The sequence below is a fragment of the Nuphar pumila genome, chromosome 17 (genome assembly GCF_984573655.1).
Source record: "Nuphar pumila chromosome 17, dmNupPumi1.hap1.1, whole genome shotgun sequence".
Taxonomy (NCBI): domain Eukaryota; kingdom Viridiplantae; phylum Streptophyta; class Magnoliopsida; order Nymphaeales; family Nymphaeaceae; genus Nuphar; species Nuphar pumila.
Window position 1 is genome coordinate 69,520,127 of NC_143265.1, and position 12,738 is coordinate 69,532,864.

At 36.7% G+C, this 12,738-nt stretch overlaps 1 protein-coding gene across 1 annotated transcript; it reads right to left on the reverse strand.

The window, feature by feature from the left end:
* Positions 1-6,890: 6,890 nt before the first annotated feature.
* Positions 6,891-10,529, reverse strand: LOC149812133 (protein FAR1-RELATED SEQUENCE 5-like). Its single transcript, XM_089992986.1, has 2 exons — positions 10,442-10,529; positions 6,891-9,291 (listed from the first exon to the last, which is right to left on the reverse strand). The coding sequence occupies exon 2, from the start codon at positions 9,270-9,272 to the stop codon at positions 6,891-6,893; it is 2,382 nt and encodes a 793-aa protein (XP_089849112.1). The 5' UTR covers positions 9,273-9,291; positions 10,442-10,529.
* Positions 10,530-12,738: the final 2,209 nt, after the last annotated feature.

Genomic DNA, 12,738 nt, shown 5'->3' on the forward strand with positions numbered 1-12,738 from the left:
CATAATCTACGATGTTTACTCCTGACTTGTCGAAAATGATGTTTACGCTTCAGCGCAACTTCTCATAAAGGTCAGGAAAAGCATGATTTTCACCTACGCTCTTCGATTCCGTTTTCTTAGATTGGTCTTATGGGCTACAACAGACTCATGATGAATTAACTACACTTTTTCAAGTAATTCCCTTGACACTTTTCTCATACATACATAGGCTTCTTCGCTTTTCGATGCCAAATCTGCAACATGCATAAGTGACCTACATAATTGTTGGTAATGAGAGGCTATGTAGCACTTGTTATCAACATCGGATGGACTAATATTATTTGTATCCAGTAGTTTAATCTTTTTTTGTCTCGTCCATCTTTGCATTATATGACTCAGGTATTTTTTGTATCTTCTCTTGATTAAGTGCCTTTAATACATGACGACATAAAATACCTTTGAATTTAAACATTTTGCACGTACATTCAACTGTTTCGTTGTCAATATTGTATGTAACATGTGCTTCTTTTCTTTTTGGATGCTCTTCGCCCTCCTATACAACATGGTATTTGTGCATATTCTCATATTGCATACGTCCTTCTATATTGTAATTCATGACCTGTATAACCTCCTTCTTAGTCTATTCAAATACAGCTAGTGTATACAGATCTGCAGGTCGCGTCAATATTTTTAGGCCCAAAGTTACAGGGCGGGTGTTGAAGCATTTCACATCTTATTCAAGCTCATTCTGTCTAAGACCGTCTATAAATAATTTATACTGTTTCATGAAGCGAAACATTGTTAAACATGAATACAAGGTTTTTTTTAGTGTGACATGCATAGATTCAGCTCTTTGTGTGCTTATCATACCTACACAAAAGTATTATTTTTCATATGCCAATGACCACTTCTCTTTGTCTGCATATAAATGTTGTAATCACACACAGTCTTCAAGGCCGTACATCTTAATCATTTGTTCCCAATTAGACATAAATGTGACTTCATCTATGCTCTCAAGTATACACTTTCTAAACTTTTTTATCAAACTCTGTCTTTTGATTAAAAATGTGTCCTATGTTCTTTGCTGCATTTTGAAAGATATGATACAAATATAGGCGATGATGTGCATATGGCCATACATGAGACACTACAACCATAATTGCATGATCACCATCTGTAAGTACAGCTCCAGGGTGCTTCCCATTCATTGCTTGTGTAAATACTCTGAACAACCACTCAAAGGTTTCCTTGGTCTGGTCATACAAAAAAGCGCCGCCTAATATGCAACTCCTTGAGTGATGGTTTACTTTGACAAACTGCGCAAATGACCACTGTTTCGTATTAATTTTCACTATCATATAAAAAATAGGCACATCATTGAAGCATTCATAATCTACTCTTGACTTTGAATCTGCCCAAAACATATTCACAACATACCCATCTTCATCCAGTTGCATTACACTAAAGAAACCAAGGTCATTACTTAAATTCTTCTGTAGGTAATCAATCAAAGAACATATTCTTTCATTCTTCATGTTGTCTAACCTCTTCCTTCTCAAGTGGTTTCTTAGATCCATAGGTGTGAATGACACATTCTCACGACCACCATCTATGTGCGTGCATAAATTGTATGTCTTCTTTGGTGCAATATCGGTGCTATCAACTATTTCAGCAATTGCAGCATGCACTTCAATTACTTTACAATGTGACCTTAATATAGGAGTCATAAATGAAGTGACTAATTCATGGTTATGATCATTGATTAAAGTATGAACTAAATATTTTTCATTCAGAAGTCTTCTTAACACCATTCTCGCTGGACAACCACATCTTGAATCTGGCTTGCTCCTTGTTGGATTTCCACTTGACTTCTTCCAACCTTACTTAGAACAAACATATGCCTTTCTCACCACGACACCCTGTGCATTTTTTGTTTAAGAATACCTTCTAACACTGAAGCCAAGTTTTAAGGTATAATCATTGTAAAATTTGTATGCAACTTTCTCATTATTAAACTGCATTCCTTTTACGGGAACAGAGTCAAGTGTACTATCATGTAGACTTGAGGTGCCTGCACCTTTGTCAAGTGCACTGTCATGATCGTCTACCTCATTATAGAATTGCATTTCATCTGCTGGAATATTAAAGTCAAGAGTGAATCCAATGCCTGCACCCTTCTTATCATGTGCATCATTAGTGCACATATTCACTTCTTCATGTGCATCGATAGTACGGATGCTCGTTGCTCCATGACTTTTCAATGATTAAGATACATCATCTTCACTGCAACTAGTTGATATGCTCAACACTGTCATGAGCACAATATCAATTTGCGTTAGCGAGCACATACGTTTTCTATGATTTATTTACGATGCATTTAACGACGACTACTGATTAGTTAAGCAAGTCAAAGAAACGATTGAATGAATCACAATATCAAAGCAACAACATAATAGCTTACAAATTGATAATAACAAACAAAACCATATCTCACAAATCGATACTAGAAAACATATAATATCTTACAAATCGATATACGACAATTTAGCATAATATATTACAAATCGATAATTCAGCATAATATCTTACAAATCGATATACGACAATTCAGCATAATATATTACAAATCGATATTAAAAAACAAAACAATATCTCACAAATCGACATGAAAAAATGTATAATATCTTACAAATAGATATGCGATAATTCAACATAATATATTATAAATCGATATTAAAAAACAAAACAATATCTCACAAATCGACACTAAAAAATACATAATATCTTATAAATCGATATATGGCAATTCAACATAATATATTACAAATCGATATTAACAAACAAAACAATATTTCACAATTCGACACTAGAAAACACATAATATCTTACAAATCGATATACGACAATTCAACATAATATATTACAAATCGATATTAACAAACAAAACAATATCTCACAAATCAACACTAGAAAACACATAATATCTTACAAATCGATATTAACAAACAAAACAATATCTCACAAATCGACACTAGAAAACATATAATATCTTACAAATTGATATACGACAATTCAGTATAATATATTACAAATTGATATTAACAAATAAAACAATATCTCACAAATCGACACTAGAAAATACATAATATCTTACAAATCGATATACAACAATTCATCATAATATATTACAAATTGATATTAACAAACAAAATAATATCTCACAAATTGATATACATGTTACTACAACTGCGATTTGTGTTACATTGCATATATTGAGTGAATGGACGATATCGAATGGGATAGAGGCCCTTGCTCACATCTGTAACCAAGAATTCTTGTCAACAAATCCCACCGCCTTACAAATATCTTCAAGTTTCCAACTGTCAAAATAATAAAATCTACTTGCAATAACAAAACAACGCCTTAATGATACTCACAACAACATACGTTCTTTAACAATAGCATGATGACATGGAAATGTACTCACCACGCTTTAATGACACTTGTTGGAATGTTTGTGCATCATTGTTTTTTTCCATACTGCCTAACGAAAATGAAGAAGAAGAGAAGACTGTAAAAAGAGATGGTCGACAAATCTCCCTATAACGCCCACTAATGATCGAACCAATCGTTCGATTTATAGTTATCTCCACGAGGTAGGAACGAACCCAGAAAAGTTTTCTATCTAACACAAGGCAGGAATGAGAATGTGGCCATGTGTTGTAACACAAGCTAAAAACAAAGGCGAAACATGCAAATCTATATACGGGGAGCGGGAGAACATTTTCGTCCAACACATATCTATCTTACGGGAGGACATTTCTGTTAAAAGCATATCTACCTTTTTTATATGTTATTTTATTATAAAGTCACCGTGGGCAACATTGGCATATGAATTATCACGGTCCCAAGATATTCCTCCGTACACACCGAAACACGCAAATTTGTGTTATGGGAAAAACACACAACACCCTTTCCACACAAATGAGTTGTTTTTCATACAACCAACCTTGCAAATGTGATCTGCCTGGTTTAGTTAGTAGGAATGAACTTTTGGATAGTCGGATTACAACAAATAGGCATGACTTTATGAGCCTTGAAAAATCAACAACCCACAATATGATATTTCTTGATTACAATGTGTGATATTTCCTCAGCTCATTAATGGAGAAAACATGATCCAAGAGTCAACTTTAGCAAATGATGGTTTAAAAATGCCCGCAACGTCGTTTTTAGGTCAACTTTAACAAATGAATATAATGAATACAACATGCCAAACTTGATCCAGTTATTAATTATTAATTTTTGTTTTGGTAAATCAAAACATGGTTCAGATATTAATTATTATGTTTTGTTTTTACATGCCAGATTTTTGTAAATCAATCGGCCCATTGAGAGTACCACTCCTAGATTTACGGTCACAAGTCGCCCAAACCAAATGAAAGCAGCCCTTGTGAGCTACGCATGCACTTTTATGAACACATCTGCACGAGTATTTCAGGTATTGCTTATATCGAGGATATATTTACCAGCAGTTATTCGGAACACATTAGCTCCTTGAGGCATATAAACGGGTTCCAATTTTCCCAGAAAAAACAAGCATATTATCGTCAATCAAATTTTTTTGTTTAGAATTGCTTTTCAAAAAAAAATCAGAAATGGTTGGAAAGAACAGGCATGGAGATGGCAAACTCACACAGCAGTGGCCTGTTCATGATATTAAAACATATCCAAGCCTTTTAAATTGCTTCAAAGAATATCCATCCTTTTTATAATTTGGTAGGTTAATTATTTAAAGCTGTCACAAAAATCATTGTTTTTTTTGTGTGCTAAAAATCACTTTAGGATCAATAGTTTAACTGTCAATATGTATACGACCCTAACATATTCTTGAACCAAATTAACCAACCGATGGACCCAGGTTTTCTACCACAGCAAAACTTTGAGTGCAAACTCCTTAGTCTACTGTTCAGGGTCAAACTCACAAAATTGATGTTGGGCTCGCTCGCTTCCATCATTTCATAAGGCTCTGTTTGAAACATTCAGATCTCAACTCCGAGGGAGGTCCGAGCATCTGAGAACGAATACAATTCCAGGGGAGAATACCAACAAATTCTCAGAGTTGGTTCAATAAGCTCCATGCCTACATAAGATTCTGAATAGAATCATCCTGTCAATATGTAATTAACCAATTGATGAGTACTTTTAATGCATATCCATGAAAGTTGGAACTCAAGTTGAGGCTCCTACTGACCTTGTGATGTAAACTGCAAAGAGCTCCATACCAGAAAAACAAAATACAAGATATAATCTGATATAAGGAATTAAAACAACAGCAAATCTCATTACAGTAACTTCAATTACACTCATGTAAATCATATTAGGCTAAGGAAGAAAAGCACCAGCATTCAATATCTAAAACCTCTGGGCCAAACCCCACTTCACTTTGCAGTACAGATCTATTGGTGAGATTGAAACTCCGCCTGCCCCCAAAGCCTACGCGAACTAGTATGAATTCATACCTGTTTGCACGTATGTTTGAAGACCATGAGAAAGCAATACTGCCTGTCATATTTCTCTGTCAGACATGGTGGGAAAATGGCATCCATACATGTGTAAAAATACTCTTTTCTGTTTTGGGCTTCTGATGGACAAACCGAGGGACAGCTAGCCCCAGGGAAGGATTCAAAACCGAGACCCCTCCATTGGAGGAGTGGGAATCATAAGGCACTAAAACCTTAACAGGTAACCACATAAAATGATACTGATGTGCAGCAGAGTGCTACCAAAACCATCACTCAGAATTTCCTGCAAGTTCATATCAAGGTAAGAAAAAGGATTATTTGCACATTATATGAATAAATAAAAATCCCCCATTCTATTTCTATGACCAATCTCATTTCAAAAGAATTTCATGAGCAATCCGTACTTCCATGGATGTGTGTAACTTGCATTCCAACGACCATGCCCAAGGTAGATCATAAAAACCACCATGCACCTCTGTGAAAGTAAATAACAATTCCTGACATCATAAGTTTCATGAAATATGGAAAAAAGAACAATTATAAATGGCAAGGGTTTGTTCAAATGGTCAAAAGAAAATGAAGAAAGAAAGACGATCAAAATGATAACCCTTCAAGCCATTTCAAATGTGGACTTTTCACATAAATACACCACTCGGATTCAGATGAGGAGCACAAATATAGATTCAGATGTGTACCCAATTCAGAAAATACACAGATATTCAGTTATACAGAACTGAAACTGATTCAGAGGCTTATCTTATACAAATCCATGATCAGATTTTGGTATTAGCAAGCTGCATAGAACTGAACCACTCAAAACGGATTTTCAGCTAGCAAATCAAGTAAAACTGAATCATATTCAAGTTGTAAACCCTTATGAAACACATAATGTTTCAAAGACTAACTCATTTTGTTCCAAGTATCAGGGAGCCTCATCAGACAACACAAATGCAGCCACAATTTTGACACAAAAGTATGACAGGCAGCTGAATATGATAGAAAGCACCTGAGATAAATTATACTTCACCGTACAAAAGTTGTGTGCATACACAACCTGTTGCAGTCTTCATGCACGCTCACCTTCTGCACCTGATACATTGTACATAAAATAAATGTTCTTTAAAGAAAATAAAACTGAATTAATAATTTAAAACAGTAACCATTTAAAATATATAACCTGTATTTTTTAATTTCGGGCAATTTCTTTTATCATGTCCTGTCCCCTTACAATAGTGGCATATTCTTGGTGGTTTACCCGTAACAACATTCGCAGCAATACTGCTGCATGTGAAAAATATTTAAATAAGTCAAAATATGCTTGAAGTAATATAAAGAAGTAACATAATTGATATTTAAGTAAAAAGATTGTAAAAACTTTTTAATCGGTTACCCTGATTTTGTTTGAGAATCATGATCATGCCAATCATAACTTGCACATGTCTTACTATGCTTGCCTTGCTGAATGTTGGACTTAACTTTACTACTACTTTCTTTAGCACATGTTGGTTCACAATCTATGGGAGTAGCCTCATCTTTGCATTCATCAATGAAATGCAAACTATGTTCACTTTTGTGACAAATGTTATCAGCAGTAGCACTAGCATTGTCATTTTCATGAATGTTGGTAGATGACATATGAGCTTTGATGTTTATTTTTTTCTGCTCAGCCAACAACTTGTCAAGAGCATCCAATGCATATTCGAAAGACTGCTCAGAATGCAATGCTTCATTGAGACATTTGTTTGCCTTCAACCAAAACAAATGTTTTTTCATAATCATAGATGAACTTGATTCAGGTGACAGTCGTGAACAACCTAATTGGTATACGACACCACTTTTTGCATTCTTTGTCCATCTTTTAAGAATGTATTTAGATGGCAATTCTTGAACATGCTCGACATTAAATACAGAAAACATATGACAACAAACAATGCCTGAAGATTCCCATAAACGACACCCACAACTTGATAAATGTTGAGTGCTTTCTTCATAAGTAATGATGTATTCTCTTACACTTTTATCAAGTTGCTCTTGTATTACTTTATATGTCCTAACATCACCCGCATGTTCAAGCTTAACATAACAACTTAAAGATGCCAAATATTCATCCTTGAATTTCCCAAAAATTGTTGGAGTGAATATATCTCGCATTTGAATCTCCAATATGCTGCGAGTTACACAAGGTTGGATTCCATTTTTCATTCGAAAATCATATTTTTTTTCCTTGGCCCGACGTCTATCTATTGCAGCTTCGAATCTTTCTAAAAACAACCGCAATGGATTGTTCACATCAACCGACTTCTTAAATAAGTTATTCATACTTTCACTGCGTTGGGTTGTAGACATTCCTGCCATAAATGTATCCTTAGAATATGATGAAGCCCAGGTAGCACGCTCTTCCCAAAGATTACTAACCCAATCAATATTTTGCAACTTAGAATACAATGATAGCAATTCATTCCATCTGCCTTCAAATTCTTCAATCGATTGTGGTTTATGAAACCATGCATCCCATCTACTCTTAAAATCTGAGTGTTTTTTATACAAATTGCTCACATATGATGGAACTTCTTGCAGTTTATGCCAAGTATAACACCTATGAGCTGTATGTGGGAATATTTCCTTCACTATTGACTTCATTACTAGATCTTGATCAGTAATAATTGATATTGGAGGTCGGCCTCCCATTGCATGTAACCATTCTTGAAAGACCCAAGTAAGAGACTCTTTTTCTTCATCTGCAAGTAATGCACATCCAAATAAAATCGACTGATTATGATGATTGACTCCAATAAATGGGACAAATGGCATCAAGTATTTGCTTTTCTTGTAAGTCGTGTCGAATAATACCACATCACCAAAATAATAATAATCTTCATGCGCTATAACATCTGCCCAAAAAAAGTTGCGGACATATCCCATCTCATCAACTTGAATAGAATAGTAGAAGCCTGAATCCTCTTCGTTCTTCTTTTTAAAATAATTAAATGCAATTTGACAATCTTTCCCATAATAACGGCTTGCTACTTTTTGAAAATGTATTTTACATTGTTCTTCAGTGAAAGGGACATTTTTAGTGTCACTCACTTCATGAGCTAAGACATCTATCACTTGATGAGGTCTCAAACTAGGTCCAGTCAATGTCTCTACAACATTTTGAATAGTGCCCATCCTTTTTGCCGATCTATGCATGTCTGCTTTTGATGGAGAATGCAAAATATGATTGTGCCCCAATTGAATACCTTTAACAATCCATTTTCTTTTTTTTGGAGATAATTGAATGGTTATTCTTGCTTTGCAACCACATCTCTTAATAACTTTTGGTTTTTTTACCTTGCTCTTTTGTTTCTTGAACCCTTCCTTGTTGCAAGTGAATTGTCTCCAATAAACTACTCCCTTCTCTTTCTTAGAAGTATTTATGCGTGTATCAAAACCGCCCATCCTAGCGTACGTATTGTAGAACTTATACGCATCCGTGTCACTCTCAAACTCCATGCCAATACTAGGTGTATTTTGCAACAACACACTTGGAATGTATTCCTGGCTTGTTTCAAGAACACTATTTTCATTTTCATTCAAATTAGAAACATGTCTTTTGACAATGTGTTGTTCATCTGATAGTGCAATGACATCTTCATCTGCATTTTCACAATTGCTACCTGCATCCGTCTTCATCTGAATATCTTCACCAGTTTCTATATTTGTACTAACAGACATATCCAACTTTCCTGCCACATTGGAACTTCCAGAACCCTGACTTGCATCCATATCTTAACTCTTCCTTCACCTTTCACACAATCAACAAAAAGATGCTTATCAAACAATAGCCAAAATGTGTACATTGCAAACAATCAAATAGCATTACACCCATTGAATACCTTTTCATCCTCATTTGTTGTGAAGAAATTGCATAAAAGAGTAATTACAAACTAAAAGACTACAGCTTTCCAGAATGAATTCAAATGAGAAGAAAAAAATGTATCTGGAAAAAGGAAACCCAAAATAGAAAAATAACCAACAAGAAGAAATGTCAAATATAACAATTTTGGGGAAATAAAAAGAACCATGAAAATTAACATGCATACAGTACAAAGCACAACAATGGTGAAAAAAGGGAGTACGTCGGGCAAAGCAGTTACCCACCTTAATACCAACCAGATTGGCACCCCAGGAGCATAACGCTCAAGAATCCATTGAACACAATAAATTAAAAATAAAAAGGCACAACTAACACCTGATAAAAAAAATCTATCTAAACAACAAAACAACACAGGATTCATGAAAATCACCTTCTTTCACAATGTTCTCATTAGCTATTAACACCACTAACTAACAAGACGTCAACACATAGACATTGAAAAGGAGGAGGGGGGGAAGAGTGTTAAGGTATGGAACTGGTATAAAGTCCCACCCACAAATTAGATCACCTAAAATTGCAACGGGCAAAGAGAAAGAAAAAAAAAAAAACGATACACAAGCGGGGGTCACCTTCTACATCACATCAAAATAGGAATAAGGCGAGAAAGAATATCACAGTGGGGAACTTGTGTATAAGTTAGTTCTCACCCACAATGCATATCTGAACTTACAGACAACCTTTAAACCATAGGTTATGAACCGTTGCACGAAGTAGAAGTGATTTGGTAAAAAATAAAAACCACGAATGTAGGTTATAATGACCCTAAAACAACAATCAACAACAATAACATCCATCACACGTTCAACATGCACAAAATCTAGCTAAAGGAGATGCAAATTATCCATCTAGCATAGAGTCAACAATATAAAATAAACCAATACACAAATGCAATAACTCTAAAGGCAAAACCAGTACCACATTACATCAAATTGAAAGTTACACGAATATCCACGTTCATTAATTAGGAAAAGGAGAAGAAAGAGCAGAGGAAAGGAAACAGAAAAAGGAAACCTCAGACCTTGATGATCTTAGCAGCTTTAGCTACAGGATCATCCCTTGCAATTGGCTCCGTAGCGTCCGTTATATCAATCGTAGGAGCAATCGTGGCAGTCCGTGTATCTATGCCGCACACGGAAGAGGTCGCCGGACGGCACCGGAATCCGGTCAACCCCAGCTTCTAGTGGCAGGTAAACGCAATAGGAGAAGGTGAGGACGCAGGCCCCGACGCCCCTGGTAAATGCGTACCAGACCGCGAGAGACGGAGAGAGCTCGAGAGAGGGGGAAGTGGGGAGTGGCGGGATGGGGAGGAAAGGAAGGGAATTTCCTACAGAGAGAGAGAGAGAGAGAGAGAGAGAGAGAGAGAGAGAGAGAGAGAGAGAGAGAGAGAGAAGCGTCCTTCGTCGGTCTTCCGGCAACAGACGTCCGGCGGTGTCGGTTTCCCGGCGATCGTCGTCCGCACGAGAGGCAGGAAGTTTCCTTCGTCACAGAGAGAGAGTGGGCGAGTCGGCGGGAGGGGGAAAATGGGGAGCGAGGTGACCGCCGATCTAATTCGGATCGGACGGTCAGCCATTGTCCAGAGTAATCCGCACGGATTGACGTCCGTAGGAATATTGCTCTGCAAATGACACATGTTTGGTGGGTCATGGGGTATGGCCGCATGGGTGCCATCCTCGGCTTGCCCCTATCAAACCAAACCACCTCCTTTTTTTTTCCTTTTTTCGAAGGTGCATTTGTACTAAATAATATTTTGCCATTTCGCAGGTTCTAAACCCTCTAACGAAAAGCTATTTTTAAGGATTTTGAGACAGGAAGGGGGTGAAGACCTTGTCTTCGGCTCCGGCCGGGCCCCGGCCTCGCCTTGGTCCACTGCTATCCCGTGGCCAAAGTCATTGAAACTTTTGTCATACCGAGGATCGATTCTCCCTAAAATCAGACCATGGGCTTGCTTGGTGAGTGCTTTTCTATGGGCTAGGGCTAGGGATGGCAATGGACCGTGATGGAGGTGGGAGACAAGGTCTCCACCCCTGCCCCCATCTCAAAATCTTGCCCTCCATTCTGGCACGTGTTTTGATTTTAACTTCTATCCCTGTTTCATGTCCTCCATCCCCTATTCAAATGGGGGCGAGACAAGGTGGAGCCCTGTTTCTCCTCGGTCTATTTCCATCCCTAAAGAAGGATTGGGGACGGGGTGAAGCGAGGTAAGGCGAAGACCGGGATGAATACGGAATGAGGCTGGAGAAATAGTAAGTCCATTCCTGCCTCCATCCCCGCATAGGTTTTGATTTTAACCTCCATCTCAGTTTCATGTCCTCCATCCTCGGTCCAAACGGAGCAAAGTGGGGCGGGGCGGGGCTCTGTTCCCAGTCCACTGCCATCCATCAACTTAAGTTTTACTGGCTGATTAAGTAATACGTGCTCCTAAGCAGGTTATCTTGAGAAAAAAAAAAAAAGGCTTGAACTGCACCATCAACCCTATATCTTATCCTACATTGACTTGGTGTAACTTGGCTTGATCCCCTAGTCTTGGCTTGGGCGGGTTCAAGTTCAACAAGTGCAGTGCCAACACAAAAACCTACTATGATCAAATGACACTTGCGTTTCCTATGTCACAAAGACACAAGTGCGATCTGACACGACACTCGAACTTAGAACGTTTTTGAAATGGAATTTTACATTTAACCCCTTAACCTATGCTGAAATTACGTTTAACCGCTTGTGTTGCAAAACTTTTAGAACAGGCGCTCGAGTTTTCAGCATATTGCTCATATTATCTTCAATTCGCCTGTATCGTTTGTTTTTTTTTTTGCCTAAGTTATTGATTTAACCTTAACTATACAACAATAAAAAGTCACATTCGATCATTTAAAGAAAAAAAATGGTTAAAGTGTCATTTTCCTAAGGTCAGCTGGACTGGACAAAGTTACTTATTTAGCTTTAACTGTAATATAAATACAAAAAAGTGACTTTCAATCATTTAAAAAAAAAATGACATAGATGTCATTTTATTAAGTCTACAGTAGATGTTCCTTGCTTCGGCCAGGTTTCCTCATCACCCAAAAAAAAATAAATAACTCCACTGGAGACAAATGATTAAAAAATAACCTAAAGCGGTCATACGAGAAAAGTCAAGCGCCTATTTGAAAAGTTTTGAAACATAGGTGATTATATGTAATTTTGTCATAAGTTACGTGGTTAAACGTAAAATTTCCTTTTTAAAAAACAAGATATGATGAGACGAAATAAAAAAAAAATTTAGTCAAGAAAAAAAATTATTTGGTATTTTACATATAAAAAAATATTTTTAGCGAAATGTTA

Excerpts from the sequence above, each read along its gene's own strand:
- LOC149812133 (XM_089992986.1), bottom strand. The coding sequence starts at position 9,272 with ATGGATGCAAGTCAGGGTTCTGGAAGTTCCAATGTGGCAGGAAAGTTG.